This window comes from Trachemys scripta, chromosome 11 (assembly GCF_013100865.1).
Source record: "Trachemys scripta elegans isolate TJP31775 chromosome 11, CAS_Tse_1.0, whole genome shotgun sequence".
NCBI lineage: Eukaryota > Metazoa > Chordata > Testudines > Emydidae > Trachemys > Trachemys scripta.
Genome location: NC_048308.1, coordinates 58,070,927 through 58,097,984, shown reverse-complemented (window position 1 = coordinate 58,097,984; position 27,058 = coordinate 58,070,927). Strand labels below are relative to the sequence as shown.

The window sequence follows — 27,058 nt, the reverse complement described above, 5'->3', positions numbered from 1 at the left end:
GTCTCAGTCAGTCTTGTCTTGCAAATGATATGCTGAAGCATCAGTCAGATTGCTCGAAAAGTTTTGGCAAAGAAGACATAATCCTGCATTCTGTCTTTCCTGGATTTTCTAGATCTTGCTATGGAGTGAGTAATAAGCAGTCTACTGCTCCTTGATGACTTAAACTTTTTTTTTTTTTTTTTTTTTAAGGGTTGATCAAAATAACTCGAAAGGTAGATAGAGGAGGAGGTAGGGAGGAAGCTCCTTTTTTGTGTGCATAAGAGTGTGTGGCAGATTACTCTAATCATTAATCTATGATTACTGGGTTGTTTTGTACTGTTTTCACAACTCTGAACCATTGATTGCACCTGAAAGCTGTTGTAGATGTGAGTATGAGCTGGCCTCATAAACTCTTCCCCTTTTTAACAAGAGGAGACTGATTGCTTCTCATAAGAATGTGTCTATTGTTTCTCTGCCCAGATAAGTTGATAAGAATGCTCTCTTTGAGGAAGGTAACAGGGGTCTGTTAGTCATTTGATAGGATTTGGCTCACACAATCATATTTCCTTTCTTTGGGGTAGTAGTAGCTACATCTAATCTGTTTAACGAGAATGCTTTGTTTTACTACACTTTTTGTCTGATATGTTTTATCTCACTACCCTGAGGGAAGTGCCTGATTCCTCTGTTAGAGAGCTTGCCTTATTTCTGAAGAATCATTTGGCTGTGGTTTCGCTAGATAGTAGGTAGGGACAGTGGGAATCTCGTTCATCCATTAATGCGCGTCACTAATTAGATGACGAGGCATTTGGCTATTTTTCGAAACCCTTGCGGGTTTGTGTTCTGGGTTATTTGGAGTGTCAGTACACTCGCGGGTGGCCCATCCAACCCTGTGTCAACTCAAGGTGACGTCGAGCATGGTAATATAATCATTACAAGAATCCCGTGAAGAGGGGAAGGTGGATAGGTTGGAAAAGAATAGTAGGAAAATAGAGATTGACATCCCATGAGGGATAGGATCTCATGGAACGGTATTCATCAGAACCTTCTTAAGCAACAGCGTCCGAAGACTAAGGCTGATCTTTTCAAGGTCTGGAGTCTCCCGGTTCCAGTCCCTTACTTCCGAAAAGCTACTGCCGCCTCCAGCCCTGGAGTCACAAGGTCGGCGTAGATGGCAGTTTATGAGAACCCCGCATTCTCACGCAAAGAAGGGCAGTTTGTTGCGAACCTGGAGGCTCGTCTTTCAGTTTGTTTTTCAACACCGAGGTGTCGGCTTCTCCCACAGGGTGTTTTTCAGCCCAGTCACCCTGTGGGGCAGGGCAGCAGATCCTCTTGGTCACCACCATATAAGTGGCGTCCGGCGGGCACCGCGGGGAGGTTAAGGATCTGGTTTTGTCGCTGCCCCAGCAACTAGACCCAATTAGGAGAATCAGTGGCGAACCACGTCTTTTCCCCCTAAAAGGATGCAGACTAGTGAGAGAACCAGCAAGCCTCAGGGGAGAGGTGCAACCTCAAGAGAGTCATAGTTACTCCCGCCGTTTACCCGCGCTTCATTGAATTTTTTTTTTTTTTTTCACTTGGGGGGGAGGGATAGCTCAGTGGTTTGAGCATTGGCCTGCTAAACCCAGGGTTGTGAGTTTATTTAGAACTAAATTCATTAGCTCAGGGGAACTTCTCCTGGTTTGTTGAGAAAGAAAAACCAGATGCGGTTCAAGTATCAGGGGGTAGCCGTGTTAGTCTGTATCTACAAAAACAACAAGGAGTCTGGTGGCACCTGCTCCAGGTAACTCCCTGCTCTCCATGTGTCAGTATATAATGCCTGCATCTGTAACTTTCACTCTATGCATCCGAAGAAGTGAGGTTTTTACTCACGAAAGCTTATGCCCAAATAAATCTGTTAGTCTTTAAGGTGCCACCAGACTCCTTGTTGTTTTTGCAGATGCGGTTCTCCATTCATCCACTCACATGTTCCTATGCGTGATACCTAAGCACCCCCAAAATAAACTCCACAGTAGACTGTGCTTGATTAAATCCATCCTTACGACTGAAAAAGAATGGCCGGATTCCCCCCAGAAAAGAAATGTGCAGAGCTCCTGCAAAACTTGTCATTTTTCATTTGGTGGCAAGAGAGAGTTCCCGGCGCTTTCCAAAAGAACTGCCTCTGTCCTTCCAAAAGGCGCATGTCCTGTGTGGTTTAGCATTTATCTTCATGACTCGGGCCATCTTAGCTTCTCTTAATGAGGTGATTACTCTGGCTATACTTCTGGACAGGCTGGAATTAAGCTTGTAGCCATTACAGTGTGGGTTGTTAGTCAGAAGACCTCAGATGATGAACCCTTAGAGGGTTCATCAAATTTCAGTGCCTTTTTGGCCAGTCATGAAAATCCTACACTACTCTCCCATCTGGCCCTGTTACACATCCAAGCAAAACTTTGGAACTTCTTCCATTACAAACCAGGTGAGGGACAGTTTTCTGGAGAAAAGAAAGAAACCCCCAAATCCTGTCCTCCTGTCCAGTTGCACTTGAGGGAAAAGGCTGGAGCACACAGCTTTCAGATCTTCTTTGATAGAAAGGACAGTTTTAGACAACCACTACTGTACTGCCTGTCCTAACTAGTAGAACTAAAAGGGAAAGGTATCTCCTGTAGGATTTGGAAAAGGTTTCTCTCTTGGTATCTGCACAAAGAAGTTATTTCCTATTCCCTTACTTAAATTAAAGATTTTCTTCAAAGACCCTGCTGCCTAAATCTCTCTCTGCTGGGGCTGTATTCTAAGCTCTTGCTTATAGTGAAAATGATGAATCATTGAGAGAATTGAGTGGATTTGGAAGCAAAATTTTTGCCCTTAATATTCTCCATGGACAAAGTTTCTAATTGGGGCCCTCCTTCCCAAATTCTTTTATTAGGCAGGTTGTCCTTACATGGAACCTTGAGTTTAGTCTTTTACTCTGCCTTGTCTCCCTTTTGACCTTCTATGTCCTTAAGGCTGCCAACATTTGAAATCTTTTTATTTGCTACAATAGTTTCTATAGGAAGGGTCAATGGCTTGGCAGCTCTGCCCTTTTGATATGCTTTCCTTGTCTTGTTCAGCAGCAGAGTGGTTTTAAGGAATTGTCTTTTTTTCCCCTTCCCCAGGTTTTATTGGAATAATGAGAGGAGAATGACAAAACCCGGGTAACACTAAATGAAAACACTCATTGTTTTTATAGGTGTATACAAGATTGATCTGAAATTCTGTCTGGAAAGAGATTAGAGTGTTCAGTTATTCACTTTAGAGGCCTAGGGAAAGGGAAAGCCTTAAAGGTACCTTGACTTGGGAGGAATGGGAAATTCTGTTTGCCCATAGGTTCCCTACGGGTTGTAACCACTTCTTGGGTAGAGAGAAGGGAAGCCTTGGTGAAACGTTTGCAATGAAGCAGTTGGGTTTTCCGTAAATTATTTCACAAATCCTTACTTGGTTAATACTTGCAGCTTGTAGTTTGATTGGTACTTTTCCCTTTTACTTATGTAATGAGTAACTGACCCAAAAGATTTAACCTGAACTATCTGAGATGCAAAAACATAATTTACAGGTAACGCTTCTAATTTAATAATAGTATTAATAAAGAGAAGGAAAGTAGATCATGATTTGACTAATTCTGTCTCCCTAGAGAGGATTTCTTGCACTGAGCTCTTTATAGGGCAGCAGTAGAGGGAAGGAGATAATTGGGGGAGGAGGGCGTGGAGCAGAACATCAGTCATGCCCACCCAGCTAGTTTTTGTATCTGATGTTTGGTGAAAAGATCCATTCATGGGCAGTCATTGTTAGGGTACTATGTATACTCAAGGGGTTGCAGATAATTTTGAAGCCTGCCATTTGGTTTCTGGCACAGTACTGCATTTTTTCCTAATGTGATAGTTCTTAAAATCTGTAATTCAGTTTGTGTGGCAGCAGGAGACTCCGGCTTCTATACCATGATAATACATCACTTAGCAATAAGTAGTTCCAGTTAACGGAATTTGATTTTGTACTTGTTCATATTTAAACTAGGGCTGTCAATTAATCACAGTTAATTCGTGTGGTTAACTAAAAAAATTAATTGTGATTAGTCGCGATGTTACACTTCAATTGGTATTCTATTGTTTATTAAATATTGTGGATGTTTTTCTACATTTCCATATATATTGTATTCTGTGTTGTAACTGAAATCAAAATGTATACAAAAACAAAATGATGTAAAACTTCAGGGTCTACAAGTCAGCTCAGTCCTCCTTCAGCCAATTGCTAAGACAAACAAGTTTGTTTACATTTACAGGAGATAATGCTGCCCTCTTCTTAGAATCATAGAAGATTAGGGTTGGAAGAGACCTCAGGAGGTCATCTAGTCCAACCCCCTGCTCAAAGCAGGACCAACGCCAACTAAATCATCCTAGCCAAGGCTTTGTCAAGCCGGGCCTTAAAAACCTTTAAGGATGGAGATTCCACCACCTCCCTAGGTAACCCATTCCAGTGCTTCACCATCCTCCTAGTGAAATAGTTTTTCCTAATATCCAACCTAGACCTCCCCCACTGCAACTTGAGACCATTACTCCTTGTTCTGTCATCTGCCACCACTGAGAACAGCCTAGCTCTATCCTCTTTGGAATCCACCTTCAGGTAGTTGAAGGCTGCTATCAAATCCCCCCGACTCTTCTTTTCTGCAGACTAAATAAGCCCAGTTCCCTCAGCCTCTCCTCATAAGTCATGTGCCCCAGCTCCCTAATCACTTTTGTTGCCCTCCGCTGGACTCTCTCCAATTTGTCCTGTAACAGTTTGGACTCACCCCTGCAGTGCCTCCTGCCGGTCTCTCAGGGAATTAGCTCGATGTCCAGCCTGGAGCGCCCTCTGCAGGCCAGTGATCCACCTCCACTTGGCCCCCCATGGCCTTCCCTGGACTACGGTGCTGTTAGTTGGGGTGCTGCCCCCTGGCAGTAACCCCTATCTCTCAGGGTCTCCCCTCCCCGGGAAACCCCCACCCACTATCCCCACCTCGCCTCAGTATAAGGCTATTGCCAGTCATCGTCTAGCAGTATCGTCTAGCAGACTGCAGTATCAGCCTACTCATCACTGGCAAGGTTGGGTTTGGACCTGCTGCCTTTGCGTACCCCTGGGCTGCCCTCTGCAACCCCCAGTACCTGTTGGCCTTATGCTAGGCCTTAGCCTGGGGCTTTCCAGGCTGGAGCTCCCCAGCTCCTCTGCCTTTCCCAAGCCCTGCTCCACTCAGGTACCCTGTCTCTAGCTCCCTGCAGCCAGGCCCTTCTTTCTCTGAATGCAGAGAGAGAGTGACTGAGCTCTTGGCTCCCAGCCTTCTTAGACAGGCCAGCTATGGCCTGATTGGGGTGTGGCTCAGTTGCGGCCGCTTCCCCAATTAGCCCAGCTTTTAGAGCTGCAGCCCTCTCCAGGGCTGCTTTCCAGCCCTCCCAGGCAGGAGCAGGTGTCCACCCCACTACAGTCCACATCCTTTCTGTAGTGGAGGGCCCAAAACTGGACGCAGTACTCCAGATTTGGCCTCACCAGTCCCTCGATAGCTGGCATTGCAAGGTATTTACATGCCAGATATGATAAACATTTGTTTGCCCCTTTGTGCTTTGGCCACCATTCCAGAGGACGTGCTTCCATGCTGATGACATTGTTAAAAAAAAAATGTTAATTACATTTGTGACTGAACTCCTTGGGAGAGAATTGTATGTCCCCTTGCTCTGTTTTATCTGCATTCGGCCATATATTTCATGTTATAGCAGTCTCATATGACGACCCAGCACATGTGATTCATTTTAAGAACACTTGCACTGCAGATTTGACAAAATGCAAAGAAGGTACCAATGTGAGGGTTCTAAAGCTAGCTACAGCACTCGACGCAAGATTTAAGAATCTGAAGTGCCTTCCAAAATCTGATTGGGACAGAACATGCTTTCAGGTGTCTTAAAAAAGCAACACTCCAATGCGGAAACTAAAGAACCCGAACCACCAAAAAAGAAAATCAACCTTCTGCTGGTGGCATCTGACTCATGATGATGAAAATGAACATGCATCGGTCCGCACTGCTTTGGATTGTTCTCAAGCAGAACCCGTCATCAGCATGGACGCATGTCCTCTGGAATGGTGGTTGAAGCATGAAAGGACATATGAATCTTTAGCACATCTGGCATGTAAATATCTTGCGACGCCGGCTACAACAGTGCCATGCAAACGCCTTTTCTCACTTTCAGGTGACGTAAACCAAAAGCAGGCAGCATTATCTTCTGCAAATGTAAACAAACTTGTTTGTCTGACTGGCTGAACAAGAAGTAGGACTGAGTGGACTTGAAGGTGCTAAAGTTTTACATTGTTTTATTTTTGAATGCAGGTTTCTTTGTACATAATTCTACATTTGTAAGTTCAGTTTTCATGATAAAGAGGTTGCACTATAGTACTGGCAGTAGGTGAATTGAAAAATACAATTTCTTTTGTTTTTTACAGTGCAAATATTTGTAATCAAAAATATAAAGTTAGCACTGTACACTTTGTATTCTATGTTGTAATTGAAATCAATATATTTGAAAATGTGGAAAACATACAAAATATTTAAATAAATGGTTTTTCTATTATTGTTTAACAGCACAATGAACCATTTTAATAGCGTGACAACCCTAATTTAAACTTATCTACAAGGTGTAAGATGTAGAAATCAGGACAGAGAAGGAACCTCTGTGTACGTATTTGAAAATAATTATAGGAGTTGCACCAGAATTCACTCAGCATAGTTAGTACATCTTTGTTGGCCATCATTAAATTAACACCTGTAGTATCTGACACTGTATAACAAAAGCTTCCCAGTCCTTAGAATAGTATACAGGTGTGAAATCTCACATATCTCTGTGTTAACTTGCTAAATGTTTATATGGTGACCACTAGCATATTGTATATTAATATGTTTAACTGTATTCATATATAAAAAGACAAACATTGACTGTGGACCATCTACAATAAGCAATTTTCTCTTTCAAAATAGACCTGGATCATTGAATTTCATTATACTTCAGGGTTTTTTTGTAAAATATGTTCAAACAGGAATTAATTCAGAGAAGTTGTATGGCTTGCATTGTGCTGGAGGTCAGATTGAATGATTGCATTGGTCCCTTCTGGCGTTATAATCCATGAATCTATTAATTTATTCTTGTGATGATTTAAAACAAGTTTGGCCTATTTAATCTCTAGGTTGAGCACTTTTAACGTGGGGAGTATTGGCTTTTGTATGTGTATTTGGGAGCCTATGTTCTGTTCCTTATGTTCTATGAATTGTGTGCGGTTAGCACGTATCAAGGATATAAGCAGCTATGTGTAGTCGTGACTTGCACCAATCAGGGACTGGGACTTTAACTTTGAGGTTTCAAATTAAACCTGTTCTTTGCCAGTTATTTTAAGGCATTCCAACTGTTGGCCACATGCCACGAAGGCTGTGGTTGCTTCCAATGACCATTTCTTTGGCCTGTAAAATTTAGCAAATTGAAAGAATTAATAAATATGAGACTTAACCATGGTTAACACAGCTCCTTCTCCTGCCCCTTCCCCACTTTTTTTTTGAACAGTTTATCACAAATATTTCTGACTCCTCCCCCCCTCCCCCAAAAAATTCAACAATAAAGGAAAATTCTGCTAATCCATCATTCTGAAACGTTATCTGGTTTTCAGCTGTTTTGGCAGCACAAGTATCAGCAGTCCAGTTATTAAAATGTTTCTGAAATACAAATCAAAACTTGCCAAATCTTGTGGAGTTATTCAAAATATCTTAAAGATAAACTTATCAGTTTGTAATTTTTAGGAACTTGTTTGTTTATGCATTGCAATATTCATCTGCATTAGCTACTCCCATAAATGGTTTGTGTATAAGACCAGTATGGCATTCTGTTTGTATGATGTACTATAGCTACAAGGTAGTCTGTAACAGAAGTCTTTTTTGGAGAATATTGATTGTTTTTACTGAGGGGTTTTTTTTAAAAAAGGAAGTGAGATGAACTGTGGGGAGGAATTTGAAGAACTTTGGAATGGAAGATCATAGAAAACTAAAACTCCAGTCTGTTTGCAAATCAATTTTATTATTTGTTTAGGTAGTTCATTGCTAACATTTGTGAAAATAGTATCAACCTCGGTGCACAGTGCTAGAAGCCTACATGCACTTTCTCACATCCAGCCATTTAATGAATAGTTTTGGTAGTTAAATTGCTGAAATATCTTGACATTTCAGTTAATATGGTTTTCTTGGTTAATATATAACCTGGGTGTTAAGTTATTTAAAATCAACATGTTATTTTTATTGTATTTCCATGCCTGCAGCTATGGCACTTGGTGGTATGTCTTCAGATCACGCAAGCTAGGAAAGCTTAGACTGGGTCAGTGTTTAGACTGGAAACCTCTGGAAAACCTACTTGATGTGGGGAACTGTTCTTGGTCATTCAATAGGTGACATTCTTCCCTCTGAGACAGTACTGAACCAATTCCCTAATCATAGTTTTAGGATATACTGTGCTAATGGAGTTTTTCCATCATTCCAGTTAAATTAAAAAATGTCTCATCTGTCACAACTGGCTGGTTAAATTGACCGTAATGAAGGAATTTGATATTTGACTTGTAGAATAAAAATTTTAAAATGTATGGTGCTGCTACTACAGCCATATTTTAATTACATTCAGTTTTAGGGCTAAGTGTTGTCTCTCCGATCCCTCTGTGATTTTAAAGCAATGTGTTTTGAAGGCAAACATGATAGACAGTTTCCTTTCCACTTTAACTTACTTTTCTTAAAGCTATAAAAAGCGAACACAAGGAGCAGTAGGAGAGAGAGAGATAAAAACATATTAATTCCTAAAAGTACTGGCTAACTACTGCACTGTCTACCAGAAACTTAGGTGGGTTGAAAACAGAACATGAACTCATTCCACTAAAACAGAAGAGAAAACTGTGTGTATGATAGGAAAAAATCCTAAAATTTTCCACTATGACCAGTTATCTGAACCTATTCCTTAAGAAGCCTTACCAACAGCCTCTTGCAGGTGACTCATATTGGTATGAAGATGTCTATCTACCCAGATACTTATATAAGTATCAGCACTGTACTGTCTTAGCCCCTCCCAAAATGTAAATAGGACTGCGCTCGCTCACTCTTTCTCTGTCTCCCTTCCATATTCTTTTGGAGACTTCAAATACGTGAGAAGTTCCAGTGCCCAACTCTGTATCCTTCTAAGAAGAAGAGGCTTAGCTGAAGACTTCAACCTTCATTGAGCTGGTCAAATGATGGGCTTTCTCCTGATCTATGGAAGGAGTATAGACACTTGCCAATAGCAGTCAGCTGAACTAGAACCTCCTTGAAGTGTTTGGATCCAAGTGTGCATGTGCTTTTTCTGATTAGAGATGCTGATGACAATAGACTAATCAGTGTCGATACCACAGCTGTCCCCAGTAAAGTGATCTTTCTAAGCCTTTTAACACTTCACTCTTTCACATGTCCCCATGAGAGAAATCAGTTTCCCTTTCCCCTTCCTCAAATGTCCATTACTGAAGATGACAGGTTTGGAACAGTGCACTCCGGTAGGAAAATATAAATAGTTCTTTCCACCTCCACTCCCCGCCCATCCCCACACACATTCAATAGGTACAGATGCATAATATATCCTGTACCATTAATATGGACAAACTAAGGGCATGTGTACATGGTGGAGTAATGTGCACTCTGGGGATGTGCTTTTTGTTGTGCATTAATTGATACTGTTTCAAACAGCACTACATTAAAGAGCACTAGAAAACTTTTAGTGCCCACCAGCAAGGTCTAAATGGACCAAGTAATGCGCAACATGTTAGTGGACTTAGAAATTACACCCTCATAGTGTGCATTACCTCACTGTGTAGACAAGCTATAAGAAAATAATTGAACAGGAATTCAAAAATCAATAGAACCCTGTTTAAAAACCTCTAGATTAATAACCTCACAAGAAAATCTGCACAACTCATACTTAAGAGGCAGATTTCTGCCAAGGAACTGGATCTGACCTGAGAAACAGAAAAATGGGATTGTGACAGTGTTATGCTGTGATGTTATTAAAAAGTTTTCTGTCAAAAGCACCAACTCCCAATGAAAATCTCTCCCTAAAAGCTGTGATGAATTAGTATGGGAGCTTGTAAATAATATATGATCACAGAATATTTTTCTGTTTTGTAAACCAGTTTCTTGTCCTCCTGATACTGAGATAATTAAATGTTTAAAAAGTACAGAGATTCGTATTGGAGAAGAGAGAGGACTAGAGATGCATCATCTGTGTAAAATTAGCAAGATTACTTGTTTGGCCATACTTGGCCAAAAAACACATTTGGAACAGCTGACCAAAATTAGGAACATAGCAGCATTCAGTGGAATTGTAAAATGTGAAAGGAATTTCTGTAGTTTTCTTTAATAAATCAAATACTGTTACAACTTCCAGAAATGCAAACTGGGGCTTTTTATGGGTGATAGAGGAGCTCGACGCTGTGGAGTGAGACATACTGAAGGGACAGTTGACAATTGGAGGCTCATTTATTCTTGCGTTGCTGCTGTGTCATTCTTGCACGTGATATCGGTTAATTTTTACCCAGTTGGATAAGGATTGCATGTGCCTGGTTATGACTAAAACAAAAACAGCCTTCCATTTTAGTTTAACATATTGTTAGGTTTAGATTTGCAGTTAGTTAAAGGAGGAAAATTTAGTGCTATAAGTGGCATTATTTTCTGTTTGGGGTTGGGATATTTGTGGGGAGGTAGGACAAAAGGTGCAAAGGAGAGAATATAATCTTAGGTCACAAACCCATAGCTATTTACTAATGTGTATTATCTGGGTCTGGTTTCTTCTTAATCAGTTTCAGTGTAGCTGAAAAATGGGTAATAACATATATTACATGAAAATAAACAAATATACTCATCAGAAATTGGTTACTATTTTCTTTCCTAGTAGTCTAGAATGTAATACACAAACAAATTGTGTATTTTTTGTAGGTGGAAGGGGAAAATAAGCATCTATTCTTATCCTTAAAAATTGATAGTTGTTGCACAACAGGGTGGAAGCAGGGATGTTGCATGTTTCTTGATATGTTTATTTTCACTTCTCTTTCTTTTACTGGTTCACATCACTGCTCATTCCCGCTCTTCCTGCATGATAATAAATGGTGCCTTTTCCTCTTCTTCCTTTTTCTTTCATTTTCCCACTTCTCCTCCCCCATTCCTACATTTTCACAGCATAATGTTTCTATGGGACATCCCATCAAGCAGTCCAAGCGTCACATTGACTTCACAGAAGAGGAGGCTGAGCTGACTCCTGTAAGTTATAACGTGTCTGTCTGTCTCTCCTTTTTGTGCGCCTGTGGGTATACCAGTGCCCCTTGTAATTAGAAACTGCATCAGTGATTTGAGCCTTATACATTAACACCTCAGCAATGGAGACTGTAGTGAAGCCTGTATCATAACCTGTAACTTTTTGCAGACTTCCTTATAGTTGATCCTTACCTATCCTCTAGCAATTAATTCCCAAATGTACTAGTTTGAGTAAGCTATTTACACTCTGTAGTTAAAACCGTGTGTTAAGCCTGATTGCTGCTAGCAAAGCTTCAGCCATTCCCAAGGAAGGGTGCAATATGAGATTTCTCCACTAGTTGCATTCTAGGATTTATAATAATGATACCTCGCTCTTATACAGTGCTTTCCATCCGTAGATCTCAAAGAGCTTTACAAAGGAGGTCAGTGGCATTATTCTGGTTTTACAGCTGGGGATGCTAAGGCATATGAAGGTCACCCAGCAGGCTAGTGGCAGAACCAGGACTAAAGTCTTCTCAGTATTTATTTTATAACAATAGAATAAAAGTATAAAAACTCAGTTTGGTAGGCAAGTCTGTCTACAGAATTTAATGTATTTAAACTTATTTACATTTTTTTAGTCTCTTTCAAATTAGACATTTTTTCTTCTGAAGAATAGGAAATACTATTACAATTTGAAATTACAGTACAGTGACCTTTACCCAGATTTTTTAAGAGTGTCAGAATGTGGGTTTTTCTTATGTCACTGTTTCTGGTCCCATCCCCTTTCTAAATTTTTATCTCTGAGAACAGATATGATTTAAAAATGGAATTGTAAAACATCTTTCTAGTTCTTGCAACGAATCTGTAAAGCATAAATTGCACAACAATGCCCTCAGCTGGCTAAATTAGGTAAACCATTTAGTATTCATAATATATTTTAATAAGGCTTGATAAGCCCAGAGAATCTTGTGAAAATAGAATATTATTTAGATTCGATACGTAGGTTTTCTGCTTCACTCATAAAAATAAAATTTAAAAAAAAAATCCAAAACCTGATCAGTCATGTTAGTCTTTGGAAAAACTTCTGGTGAAAAACCATTTATTCATAACCCCAGTGTTTTCCATGGGTGTTTTTCAGGATTCTTCCTTTTGGTAAAGTCATTGTAGAAGATAAGTTAGACAAGAGCACAGCAAATGTAGATATCCTAGTAATAGATGAATTTCTATATAAAAGGAATTAATCAGTCAACTGGATAATGGCATACGGTACTCTAGCTTTAGTAAAATTATTCACATGTATAGAACCATTACTCTGTGAATGAAAATATACAGAAAAACTTATGGGTTTTCTCCTCGCCACGCTAAGTAGGAACTTTTCTGTGTTAGTCATTTGGGTTTTTTGTTGTTCTTGATGGTCATTCTTTCTTAGATCTGTATATTGACTTAGTTCTTATTTTTTAAACATCTGATTAATGGCTTTACTGTTACTATTTATTCATGCAAAATTTGTGGTTAGGTTTTTTTTTGTCTACAATATTTGTGATCTTTGTCATTGGTAAATATCTTTTGCTCTGATGTGCTGTTGTTTTCCATCTGTCTAAGTAACAGACCAAGTGCAAACTTTGCAGTAAGATTACAGAATGGCTGGGCAGTGTGTAGCTCTAAACATCTTTTATGATTTTTTTTATAGTGTATTTGAAAAAATTGCTTTGTAAATTTCAATAGCCTTATGTTGTCACTGCAGTATATTTCTGTAGATTTGAATGCAGCAGCACTGACTGTATTTTAAAGGAAAAAGTTTAGTGGGGACCTCCTCCATTTACAATGTACATGACTTCATAAGAAATGTAGCAAGATGTTCTGCTGTTCCTGAGATCCACACATTTTCCATATACTGGGGTGAATCATTCTATAAAGAGACCCTTAAGAGGATGTTGTCTATCTAAAGCCTGTTTGAAGTTTCATATAGATTAAATCTACTTTGTAACAGAAAGCTAAGAATAGCAAGTTAGAGTAAGTTTTTAAGAAATTTCAGATGATTTGGGGGGGAAGAATTGTGAAATTTGCATCAAACTGTTAATTACGTATTGTCTATAGGACAGTGTAAAGAACATGTAAACTTATCTGTTGACAGTAGTACAGTATTTTAATATTTGGATAATGTAAAGTCTATAAATCTTTCAAATAATACATAATTAAATATAACAGATGTATTTAAGGATCATAATTTAACATAAGTTTTCATAGGTATATTCCACCTATTTCTGAATGGAGAGATTGCTCCATATAGTATCCTTCAAGTCTCTAACTTCAAAGGAGCAACCTCCTTAGATAAAGGAACTGATATGAAATAAGCAACTCATTTGCATTGCAGCCCTAGTTAACTTCTGGGTTTTCATGTCTAATAATAGTGTGTATGTAGGCTTGAAAGGATTAGTTTTTTGTCGGTAAATGTCAATTTCCCTGTATACACACAAACCAGTGAAAAAGTATTTCCATTGATCATCGAAATCTACTTTTGGGCAAAGTAAGAAAAATGTTGCTTGACAATTCTAATGTTTGATTTAAGGATATTTACTTTTTCGACAGGTGATGTTGACAATTTGTGATTTAACGGTTATAAAGCTATAACTTTTTGAATCTCAATGCCTACTGACATTAAATAATTGTGTGACCTTCCATGCCCCCTATTGTCCAATTTTTCCAGTGCTTTCCTGCAATTCTGAAAATTTAAATAGATAAAAATTGGGATAAAAAGCTTAAAAGCCATAATTTTGCACAGCTGTGAAAATTTAAATAGATAAAAATAGAAAAAAAGCTTAAAAATATATATCAATATCCGTTGAAATTATTAATTCTGCCAATCTTAAGTGTATGGCATGTTGTGTAGTAACTCTGAGCATCATATACTTGCAAGATGCAGTATTTTATGTGCATATTTTAAAAGCAGTTTTTTCTAAAGAATTCAGTTTGTAAATAAACAGGTTGACATACAGACATATTTTGTCTATATGTATAAATTTGCTACCCATGATGCACGTTTTAGACATTTGACTGGGAAGAAGTAATCCATTCCATTTGTGTGTGAAACACTTTAGTGTTTGTTGGAATTTCATACAGCCCTTTTTTTTTTTTTTTTTTTTTTAAACTTAAACTTGAAGTCTGTTCTCCTCTTGAGCCCTACTAACCTCAGGAATTAAAAACAGTCCATTGAGCTTATTAAAAGGAAACTGCCATTCTTTGTGAAAGGGGAGGGAAACTGTTTATTTTTGGATATTTGAAAGATTTTCTGCTGCAGTTCAATACACTTCAACACAGTACTTTCCAGTAATCATCATCCTCCTATGTGCAAGTCCTCTGAGTCCATCTGTTTTGTCTTGTCTAACAAAGACTTCCTTACAATTTTGTCTCATGTTTATTTTTGGGAAAGCTAAAACTCTTACTAGAATCTTCAGAAGTCTTAGATGATTCATAAATATCCCTTTGAGACAGATGGGAGTGTCTTTTTTGTTTTTGTTTATAAATTGAGATTAATATAAATATTTGCAGTCTCAGATCTGTTCTTTGTTTATAGCAAAGAAAAAATATGAGGCAGACCAACTCCATTCCTTTCTTTCAAATAAGTTAAGACTACCAAATTGTAACTGAGTATTTAGCTACCATGGAAGGAGAAATTGTCAATACCAGTACACAGGCAAAAGATTTGTGGTACAGCTAATAATGTTGCTTGATACATACATTAGTTTTAATTACATTCTTACAAGAAAACACTGAGTAAAATGGTACATATGACCTTTTATCTTATGTAGCTGTTAAGTGCATGTAAACAGTAGGGTGGAAGTGTTTTGTATAGAAGTTTATATTCTAAATGCTTGAAAACATGCTTGGTCATTCTGCACTGTAGTTATAAATGTTTGCAGTATTTGTGAATAGGAGCAAATAGAGTTGTAGCATTGAATTCTCTTCCTAGAATAGCATAAAAATCCAGTGTTTGTGGGGCGCGGGCTCTTTGAAAATATTATAAAATGCTATACCCAACAGCTGGTCCATGAACCCCTCCTGGTATGTAGGCCTGAAGATAATGGATGTGTCCCTTTCTTTCAAGGAAGGAAGGAATGCAGGAAATCTTTTGAAGTCCTAAAAGTAATTTGGAACAAAGTACATAGGACATGTTTTTATGAACATCAAGGCAAGCTGTTTTTTATTGAATGAACTATATGTGAAAAGTATTTTACATTTTAAAAATATATTTATTGAAATTAAAAGGAACTTAATGTCCATTTTATTCAAACTTAGCTCTTGTAAATAAAACCTGTGGTTGATTTGTAGAATGTGATGTGTTAACACATTTGCGTGCTTAAATCTATTTATTTATTTATTTATTTATTTTACTGCTTGTGTTTGAGATTAAAGTTTAATTTTGGTAGAGTTATTAGCGGTATCCCCTATTTCTGTATTTATTTGATTTTCAGATCTTTGGATTAGATTTGCAGTTAAGGGATTTTTATGCATGTGATAGCTTGCAATGTTTTTCATTTTTGTAATTTTAAGGGTTGTTGTGAAGGATATGGATTAGGTTTTTATAAATCTTTTATCGGATGAGAATATTTGGTTAGAGAATCTTGGTTTTGATTTGAATCATTTTTGATATAATGTTCATTTTATGGTATCTAAGTGCAACTTGTAAAGTTAGAACTTGCAAAAATTGAAATACTATTATTAACAAAAAACTTAATGTAGCTTGACTTGCCTGTTCAGAGAGAGAGAGAGAGAGAGAGAGAAAAAATATTCATTTTGTACATTTTCTGTTTTTAATTTCACTCATTTGTTTTCTTCTCACCATATGTTTCCTTTTGCATCTATCCCTGGCCTTTTAAAATAAATTTTAAAGAAGGAAAGTATTTAAAAATTGTTTGACAATTTATTCTTTATTGTGCAAAACATAGTGAGTTCCTTTTGTGTGTGTTGTAAACATGGCCCCTGAAAAACGAGTGCTTCTGGTAAGAAGATCAGCTACAAGCATATATAATGCTGACTTGTAAAATCAGTCGTCTTTCTTTCATTCTACGCTAAACGTTTTTGCGTTTTCTGTGATGGCCAAAACAAGCTACATTGGACTGCTTACACTAATTGTGGTGAGACCACACCTGGATACCTTTTGTGAAGAAATCCTGCAGTGAGATCCTTGCAGAAAGCTGTCATGGCCCTCATCAAGCTCCCACAACAGGACACTCACTAAGCTGCTTTTGGATTCTGCCACACTGGACCCCTGTACTCTTAATCTTCTTGAGTCTGAGCATAGTCCAAGCACTGCCTCAGGCTCTGGGTCGTCAGGCATACGCTCAGGATACAGATCCTTTGTCTAGCACCCCTTCGGAGACCCTGCAGTCCAACTGCCCAGGCCCTGAAACTGGTGCTGGCGCCTCCAGACTCTTCAGTAGCTTAAGCATACCCCTTACCGAGAACTCCAACCTTGTGTGCACTCAGGTTTTCAGTTCACATCTTCAAGGACAGTGGATAGTTGAAGCAAATAGACTTTGCAACAAGGTTCCAGAAGCAATCATTCATTAGTTTAGACAGCACAATACACAGATCCAGAAAAAAACAATAAAACCCCTATATGCCACTCTCAGCCTCTTTTCCTCACTGCTCTTGAGCGTTCTTTGAGGTTTGGTCAGAGTCTTCTAAGGTAGCCAGGATCTTTCCTCTCTCCTGCACATGGCTTCCAAATCATGGAATCTGTATGACCTCTGCGTTATGACCCTATCTCTTATAACTTTCAGTTCCCTTCCTCGGGTAACTTCCAGATCAACCTTGTCAGGTATTGTAGGTCCTCCACCAGATGATCCAATGCTTAGTTACCAGCCAGCTTGGTAGAACCAGTCTTTTTGGTTTGCCCACCTCTTTAGCACTCGGCTGTCTATGAGCTGAGGGGTGAAAACATTATTTATTGTACTACCCAGGTGGATTTATTCACATGCCAATGTATCTCAATAGTCCCTTCACCCACCCAGGTATGGTTACTTGACACACATTAGTGCATTGATCACCCATTCCTCACTCCTAGTGGGTGTCTCTGAAAAGAAGTTAACCTGTTGAGGTCAGGTAACAAGCAGCACAAGACTGAACAAGTAAACTGAGTCACACATTTTATAAAAATAATGCAGTAATGTCCCATATTGTTCACAGAAGCTAATACACCTGCTTATACCTTTACAGTGTGCAGTAGTTGACATAAGAGTTTGCTGACTCTCTAAAACTGCTTCACTGAAAGGAAGCAGAAAACGAGTATTTGAATATTTGCAGATATCTAATTTTATGAAGTTTCGTCTAGTGCACACAGCAGGATGAAGTTCTTCAAGAACGTTCCCACTCTTTCCATTGCATGTAGGATTTAATAGCTTCATTTTATACAAGAACTTGGGAAAGGGAAGTTAAGAAAATTCAGTCCAAGTAAAGAAAAGATCAGATGTCTTTAAAGAAAAGATGGTGTTTCAAAATGTTTACCTATAAATAAATCAAGTAGAGGGATTCTAGCCCTGTGTACACAGTGTGTACAATTTTTGGCTTGAATGAATACTTTGTGAAAGAAGCTCGGCTAGAAATACCTGACCATTTTACCTATTTAGCAAACTCTACGGACACTCTGCTTGACTTCGTCTTGATTACATGTACGTGAAGAAGTCATATTATGCCTGGTGTGTACTGACTAGAAAACATTAATTATTTGAGTATTCTAGATATAGGTGTGCAAATAGCATAACTAAACCAGAATGAATGTCTTCTAATGCAGTGCTTTAGCTCCCTTACTCCCCTTCTAGAAAGACCCTTTTCTCCTAACCATGCTCTGTTCTTCATTTTAATGGGAGGATAAATGTTGCAGGGAGGTAGGGGGTTGTCTTTAAATTAACCATTTTTCTTAATCGTCTCAGACTGTTTCAAGCCTTTTTAATTTCTAGTGTTCAATTGTATGCTACCTGATTGCAGTGTTACAGACATTACCCTTAAGGGAAAGAAATGTACTTTTTCTATTGGACTAACAGGAAATGTCTTTTAGTTATGGGAAACTGATTGGCCGTCTGTGCTAGGAGTCAATGAATCAACTATCACAGCAGGAAAAAAATTTAACGGAACACAGGATTGTATTGGCCACCTGGCAAATACTAAATATGGATACATTAAGAAATACTATATTGTGGCTGCGGTCTTTTTTACTATTTTGTCTAAATATAGTATTTAGACTCTAAAAGCAGTTGGGCAGAAATTTACTGCCACTGGCTGCATTCTACTTATTCTAACAAATTAAGTTAAAGTTGGATGGGCAAAGGATAGAAATATCTGATAATCCAGACATATTGGCTAAATGTATTAAAGATTTAGAAATATGAAAGAGTTACCATGAAAAGTTTTTGCTCACCCCTTTTGGAGTAGCAAGTTTTATTTTTATCTGTATGTCATAACTCTTACCTGGGTTTCTGAATTTTATGTCAGTGGTAATTCTAGATGTAAATTGTGCCTAGGAAAAATATGTTCATTTAGGATTATACTTAAAAGGATAATTTGTGTCAAGGGTTTGTAGGTCAAAATACTGACCTGCATTTTTGTAGCATAGAATCATAGAATTTAGAGAGGGGAAAATTGGATAATGAGTCATCTGATCCATCCTTAGGGGCCAATGCAGAATTGTTGCTATAGTGAATTTTTATTGCTTTATATCCAGTTCGTCTTGAAATGTCTCCAGCAATGAGGTTTCCATTACTGCTTTTGGACGGTTATTCCATAACTTAACAAATATCAATCTCAAAACATTTCTGATAGTTGAATTACATAGATTTTTAAGTGGTTTAAAAGTGAAGACTAAGTTTGCAGAGTGTATTTCTGCCCCATAAAATGGAACAAAAGTAATCTTGTAAATAATCCTTTTTACTTATTCCCTTGTGCCTACTACTCCATTGGACCACCCTAAATTATTATTCTCTCTCTGTGGTATTTACTCATTTCAAGTACTTGAAGAATGTTAAATTCACACACAGTTGTTGCTTTGCCAAGCTCCTTTGCTTAGCAAGGAGAATGCTCCCTGAGCAAATTTACACTTCCCTGTACCAGCCTGATTTTTAAGGTATATAGGATACGTCCACTTTTCTGCATAAAACAGAATTCCCCTTCTCTGTGACAGATACTACTGTAATTATGCTGGATAATACCTGCTATGATTGCCAATAGCATAATTGTGCTGCTAGGGCTCAATCTTGCAAGATATTGAGCTTCCTCAACTCTCGCTGAAATTAATAGTTGATTGTTATAACTAGCAAAATATTGTTCTTTTCTCTTATGAGAATGTCTGGCAATCCTACCCCAAATTAATCAGTAATGGAGGTGAGAAACCCCTTAAGCCATATACCCTGGCTACAATTTCCCACAGCTCAACCATTGTGCTCAACCATTGTGCAGGCCTCGTGTTATATTTTCAGCTAAACAATAAATACATAGAACTCCAGCAGTACCCTTTTCTGCTAAACTTTCTTTTCTTGATTCTCTGTGCTCTGAGGCATTTGGGCTTCTTTATGCCTTACTGTGAGCATGTGTTCTTGACCCCCACCCCAATACACACAGAGACAGCAGGCAAGATGGCCAGTGTGGGGAAGAAGGGTAGAGAAGAGGTGTCTCCTGAAAGGTGCTATTAACAACCTCGTGTCAAAAATTCCTTCCAAGAAACAGCGCTACCTCACTGGGGGAAAGTGAGGTCCCAACTCCCACCTGTCTGTGTCATTGATATCCAAGAAGGCTAAGGATAAACAGCCCTAGAAAAAAGGTGAAGTAGCATACTCTCTAGCCATGACGCTGCATCACAAAAGAAAGGGCGAGCTGGAATCCATTAAATCCAACAAGGACATTAGTGAGGAGCTTATTCAAACAGAATTCTTTGATCCTACGTTAAGAAATGTTATAGACACCCTTGAGCTCCATCCTGACCCAGCCAAGCTGAATAGGAAGTATTTCCCCATTTATTCACCAAAGAATTTGGTCAATCTCTTGATAAGGCAGTGTGATACATTCCATTCTTGCTGAGCAGAAGTTCTTAGGAAGGGCAGGAAACTTTGCAGGCAAGTCTTTATTTACATTTTACAACATTCCTATAGTTAAGCTTCACTTCTTCTGCAAGTAGTGTCTCTACGGGTGCTCCCCTGTAGTTGTGCTTGCGTCCCTGTGCTGCTGATTGGAGAACTTTGGTAGCAGTATCCGTTAGGCCCACACATGTGCAGTCTCTCCTTATGTTGCGCCACGAGGCTAGTCAGCTCATGCGGGCTAGTTCCCCCTCAGTTCCTTCTCAACCGCCCCTGGTTAGAGACGGAACTGTTCCTAGTCCATTAGGACCATTACTTTTGATTTGTATTTCTGTAGTTAGCTAGCCTCCTAGTTCTTAGTTGTAGTTCTAGCTGTAGTGTTTTCTCCTCTTATTTTCCCCCCCTTTCATTTTTGTAAAAATAAAATAGACTTTTCTGCTTTTTTTTCCCTTGTTGCGGACCCTTCCCTCAATGGGGTATGCCCCACTCACCAGACTTCAAGAAGTGCCTGTCTTGCAAAGAGGCGATCTTTATTGCAGACAAGCACTCCCAGTGCATTCGCTGCCTCGGGGAAGACCACATTCAACAAAAGTGTGATCTTTGCCAGGAAATCAGACCCCGGTCTCGTAAGGATAGAGAACTTGGATAGAAAATTATCTTCATGCAGGCGGCTTTCCCACCCTCTCTGGACCCACGCCACAAGTCACCTGGAAGATGTGAGTCTTCCCCAGAGCCTTCAACATATAAAGGCTGTGGGTCAAAGAAACAAATCGCTAGCCCTTTCACAAATCATCGAAAAAGAGCAGAAAATCCCCCACAGTGAGACCCAAGAGAGCCACGACGACACTGAGGGATAAGGACAGGAGTAAGCACTCCTCTAAAAGGGTATTACCGGTATGCAATTTTACATAGGTACCATCAGCACCTCATTTGGCACCAGAGCTTCCAATATGGACAAGATCTTCATCCTCCATGGTACCACCAGCAGCATCGAGTCAGTCGGCACTGCTGGAATTCAGACACTCTAGGGACCTTCATGTATCAGACATACTGGAATCTCCTCTTCTCGGTGTTGGGACTTCTGCACCAAGTCTTCGAACAGCATGGGAGTCTTCCCCGCGCTCTGTCATGCTCCTCCCGCTCTCTAGTGAAGGCTCAGATAGCGAACCTGAGGAGGCAGAATCACAGTATTCCTCCCAGGCTCCTTACAGTGCCTAGTATCAACAGGGTCCTCGAGCATACCCTCAGATAGCCCCACCCATGGGCACCACCCCCAATCTCTATGCCACCACCACCCCAGTGGCCATGCTGGGACTCTTGGGCTGCATATCGACACCGTGCCTCTCAAACTTCTTACCACTGAGCATTGCTCATAGGGTGGGGTGCACATCTAAATGGCCTTGCATCAAAAGACAAATGGTCACCTATGGAGATACCCCTTCACATCAACCACCTCAAGCTAAAGGCGGTCAGGAATGCCGGCACCCACTTCCTCCTACTGATCAAAGTATCACACAAGAGTATCTAACAGACAATCGACAAGGGGGAGCCAGATCACCCTCCCTTTCCATGGAGGCAATGAGACTATGGAAGTGGTGCATCTTCCACTGTTACACTGCCAAATTTACTGGTGGAATAGCTGCCTGGGTAAAGCATAGCAAAAGTTGCCCAAAAGGGAAAGCCATGTTTTACCAGCTCTAAAACCTGAACAGAAGACTTCATGTTACCTTTGTCTTACTGGCATTAAGACATTCAGGAGGGAGTCATATTTTGTCTTTGATCTGCTCTCTCATCTGGGAAATTTTAACTCTTGGTCACTTCCCAAATGGGGATGATTGTCAGACAAACTCTTGTAGGAGAGAGAAAACTTGGTTTTTCTGCGAATTTCTCACTTGTGAGAAATTTGGCAATCTGACCCATCCTTGTGGGGACTGTATTTTGAGAGAGAGGATAGCTGTACATGAAAAGTTTAATTTGTTGGCCATAGTTCAGGATTATCAGTGACACTCATTATGGTAAGGGTTTTTTCTGCAGTTTTGGAAGTCGTCGTCTTGGGAAAAGCAGCCAGGGTGCAAAGCTTGACCAGCATGTCCTGGTTCCATGACTGACAGTTCTATGCTGTCTTCATCTCTGCACAGCCGAAGCAGCAAGCCCAGTTGTATAGGATTTGCGTGATGTGGATAGGATTTTCAAAATTACATAAGTGACTTAGTAATGTAAGTCCCATTTACTCGTGCTCCTAGGTCACTTATGTAATTTTGAAAATCCTAGCCAGTATCTTGTAGAACAGAAATCAGTAACAGGTAAGAAAACATTTTCTTTAAGGGTATTTTATAATTGTTATGCCATTGAAAAACAGGTGAAGGGCAAGATGGTGTTTTTTAATAGCACAACTGCTTATTAAACCTTTGCTTTCCATCAAAAGCGTTTCTGGAATTCATTGTCTAGAAATCGTTAGAGTTTTATGAATGGGAGGAGTTTGTGTGGGGAAGTTAAGTGCAGAAGGTTTTTAAGTGTTTGCTTAAACTCTGCTTGTCTACTATAATCAACACACTATAAAATTACTGCACTGATTTCCTTTGACTTATTTTCTTTCTCTTTTTCTTTCTGCACAAGCACTCCTATCTGGACAGGGAAACATCCCTTCTTCTGAGAAACATTGCAGGAAAGCCTTCTCATTTGCTGACCAAGGTGATGCATCTTCTTTCCACCTGCATGTGACTTTTTCCTTGTTGATAGAATGCAGTTCCCACTTCTGGGTTTATAGGCTTGATGCTCACCCCTCCCTCCCTCCTGTCCCCCTTCCCCCCCCCCCCCAAAAAAAAAAACCCTCCAACACTTTTACTAGAGTGACTTTTCCTCTTGTCAGGCTGTTTTTAAAGGCTGTCTCATTTTAAATATACTCTATTGAGTTACTGCAAATATCCATCAAAGATTCCAAGATTTTGGAGAGCATGTAAGATTCATGCTAGCATTCTTGGCTAAAAAAGTCAAGTGGAGTCAAAAGTCTGTGGAGTCTGAAAGCTCTTCTGTTCTCCTCCCTTTTACAGGTATAAAAATCAAGCTGTGGGAAGCACATGGATGTTTTTTCTCATACGGCCAGAAAACAATAACATCCTTCAAATGAATTAAAATTACTAGCAACAGTTTGTCTTCGTATAGAAAGAAAGGATCAAATTTGCTATTTTGAATGCTCTTACTTGGTGTAATCTGGAAAAAACACCCTACTGTAAGAAAAGATGCTTAGAAGTCTCTTATGGACAACTCCTAAATTATTTCCGTAACATAGAAAAGAGCCGGTAACACCCCAAGAGGCACTCCTTGCATTTTAATATATTGCTGTCAACTTTCTGGCACTGTTTATGTTGGGAATCATAATTACTGTACCCCTGTAGTTTGGAATTGTTATATCAGAGGAGATGAAGGGTATGGACTCTGATTCTATTCAGCAATGACCAGATTGGATGAGTAAGACTATGTAGTTTTGTCTTGAGAGACTTGCAATCCATTATATCAGAGACAGACTTCACTAATGTCCACCTTCTGTGCACCATTTCTTTGATTATTTAAAAAAAAAAAAAAAGTTTAAGAGCTCCTAGGGAGAAGCTGGGCAAATCTGAAGACCAGGACTATATGTAGATTATGGCAATATAGTAAAGCAACAAGGGCATATTTGCTAAATAGGTAGGCTTAGGCTGTATTTGCCAATTATACTTTAGAACAGAGGTGGGCAAACTACAGCCTGTGAGCCTTTATAAGCTGGCCCGCGAGCTTCTGCTCCAGCCAGGGTGCTGGGTCGGGGGCCACACCACACCACACGGCTCGATTCTGCTCCAGTTGGGTTGCAGGCCGCACCACGCGGCTTGGTCCTGCTCTGGCCGGAGTGCTGAGTCAGGCCACACCACACGCCTCAGCCCCAGTCCGGCCAGGGCGCTGGGTTGGGGGCCGCTCCGGCGCTGCAGCTGGGGCACTGGGTCACAGGCTGCACCACACGGCTCGGCCCGACTCCAGCTCTCCAGCCAGGGCGCTGGGTCAGGGGCTCCAGTGCTCCGGTTGGGGTGCTGGGTCATGGCCTGCACCACGCAGCTCGGCCCCGCTCCAGCCAGGGCGCTGGGTCAGAGGCTGCACCACATGGCTCCTGGAAGCCATGACATGGCCCCGCTTCGGCTCCTGTGTGCTCCAATGGCCCCCTCCGGCACTCCAGTGAGAGCTGCAGGGGCGGTGACTGCGGATGGGGCAGCGTGCAGAGCCGCCTGGCTGCGCCTCCACATAGGAGCCGGAGAAGGGACATGCTGTGATTCCAGGAGCCGCTTGAGGTAAGCGCCGCTCGGAGCCTGCACCCCTGAGCCTCTCCCCACGCCCCAACCCCCTGCCCCAGCCGTGATCCCCCTGTCGCTCTCTAAACCCCTCGATCCCAGCCCTGAGCACCCTCCTGCACCCCAAACCTCCATCCTCGCCCCACCTCAGAGCCCGCACCCCCAACTAGAGCCCTCCTGCACCCAACCCCAATTTTGTGAACATTCATGGCCCGCCATACAATTTCTATTCCGCAATGTGGCCCTCAGGCCAAAAAGTTTGCCCACCCCTGCTTTAAAACTACTGTTTTTTCTAGTAAGCTATACTTGTGTTAACACTTTTTTTAACTGGCCAGCAGCTATCTGTTTTCCTGAGGAAATTTATTCCAGCTGCTATGTAGTAAAGGAACTTTAACAGCAGCCTAGAACAAAGGTCATTTTTCTGCTCTTTCCCAACCCTCTCCTCTTTTACCTTTTTAAAACCACTTTACAGGTTTGGATGCATGAGAATTAAGAAATGTGGTGGCATGGGCAGAAACCTTGAGTGTGCCTCTTCCCCCCCACCCGTCCCCGCTCTCCCAGTTTCATGTCTTTCCTGCTTCTGGTGGATTGTATACTAGAAAGGTGTTCATGTGTACACACTTGCCAAGGCATCAAATGAAAATGTGCATGAAAAGTGTTTATGCCACTGAGAGATGTTATCTAGTTTTAGATAAAGCAATACATTTAAAATTATTGTCAAGCTGCATTTTAAATTGTACACTCTTTTTGGCTGGGAAATTTTTATGTACAGATTAATATTGCCAAAGTGCATTTGATTATGATTTCTTGCTTGCACATCCTTTAAAGAGAAACTTTCTGGAGACAACTTTCAAATATTAAACTAAAAACATTTACTGGATTCCATTTCATGTTTTATGAAATCATGTCTACCGCATTCACTTAAATGAAGTGTGAACTTCATAGCTTAAATAGTACCACTTAATTGCTAGCTTTATTAAATACAGATAAGTTTTTCTTTTAAAAAAACCCTCCAAAAATAAGGAATTCATCTGCAAAAAACTACATTAATGTACAATAAAATGTAAGAAGTCAAGTAATGGAAAAGTTAAGGTTCTTGGAGTAACATTAACTCACATTGCACAGCCTACTTCTTTGTGTTAAAACACAGAACATATTTAATTACAAATTTAACAAGGAATTACGAAATAGCATTATTAAAGAAACCTTTTAACTTTTGATTCCTTGGGTTTTTTTCAGTTTTAACTGTGCTACTTTAAGAAATTGCATTAACATAGGTTTTTTGTATAACAGTAATATTCAGATGCAGTTGAAATTCACTTATTGAGAGAATCACTACAAGTTGCCAGTTTTGAAAATAAACAAGAAAACCAACAAAATAATTTAATTATTCAAGAACACTATATCACAGTGTAGCTTAGTTTTTTATCTATTTCTGTTCACTGTACGCCAATATATTTGTATTAATAAGATATCACTAGCTATTAGTGCTTTGAGAAGTAGAGCAAAGTTGATTTTTTTGAGAACTATTGGGATTCTGTATTTGTGATGTGATAATTAGTGATATTCTTCTGTAACTAGATGCAATTTCAATAAGATTCATTGTTTGAAATAAACTTCTTTTAGGCCTCAATCATACAAATACGTGCTTGCATGGATAGTCACACTGAGTCTAGGACCTTAGTAAGTTGTGCTGCTGTTTCCAATTCCAACAGGTTCTAAACTATTTTAAGTTCATATTTTAGGTTTGTTTACAATTGCATGGGAAATGAGTTGCTAATGCTAAATGTGATTAGATTGATTAGTATGTCATATTTCTAAAATGTAGACAGTTGTGTACAACAGTTGTCAGTTTATGTGGTTGAATGGCTTGCAGGTGTATTCAAATATATTACTGTCACCTGTCTGTCTTCTCATGAAAATATATCTCACATGGAATGAGAAATGTAGTTAGCTCAGTACACTGTCTGGTTGCATAGGTTTCTTGTTTGTTAACCCTCTTTGTCCCTTGTGCCCAGGTTTGTTATTTTATGGTTTGTTTGGCTGGGAAGGGGAAAAGAGGTAGATTGATTAGAGTTTAGCAAACTTTGAAAAATACCAACTTTAATACAATCATACTTCTAAAAAAAATCATAATCCAATTGTACTTTGGGAAAAAAATCATGACAATACATAATTCCCCACCCTGCATTAATGAAGCATTACATGCCAAATCTGCTATACTGTTCTTGACATGTCAACTAGTTTAAAAGAAAAGCTCTGTTTAATAACTAAAGAACAGTCCTAACTATTTTTTAAAAAAATCATATTTAGTTTTGCTTTGATTTTTCTTATACATGAATTTCAATCTTCTTTAGCATTTGCTGCTCGTAAATAAGATCTTTTTTAGG

At 39.6% G+C, this 27,058-nt stretch overlaps 1 protein-coding gene and 1 long non-coding RNA gene across 8 annotated transcripts in view; one reads left to right on the top strand and one right to left on the bottom strand.

The window, feature by feature from the left end:
• Window positions 1–27,058, top strand: part of RAPH1 (Ras association (RalGDS/AF-6) and pleckstrin homology domains 1) — a 157,744-nt gene that overhangs the window by 87,728 nt on the left and 42,958 nt on the right. For 4 of the 7 annotated variants that reach the window (XM_034785140.1, XM_034785142.1, XM_034785147.1 and 1 more), the window contains 2 exons: window positions 11,231–11,311; window positions 22,969–23,043. The exons of 1 other annotated variant lie outside the window; for it this stretch is intronic. In XM_034785140.1, coding sequence (XP_034641031.1) covers window positions 11,231–11,311; window positions 22,969–23,043 — 156 coding nt within the window. The remainder of the gene's footprint in view (window positions 1–11,230; window positions 11,312–22,968; window positions 23,044–27,058) is intronic. 2 more of the 7 variants (XM_034785144.1, XM_034785143.1) reach the window with 2 other exon arrangements.
• Window positions 698–13,219, bottom strand: LOC117884641. The gene is made up of 3 exons (XR_004647615.1): window positions 13,209–13,219; window positions 4,971–4,973; window positions 698–788 (listed from the first exon to the last, which is right to left on the bottom strand). It is a non-coding gene; the product is annotated as an uncharacterized LOC117884641 (long non-coding RNA).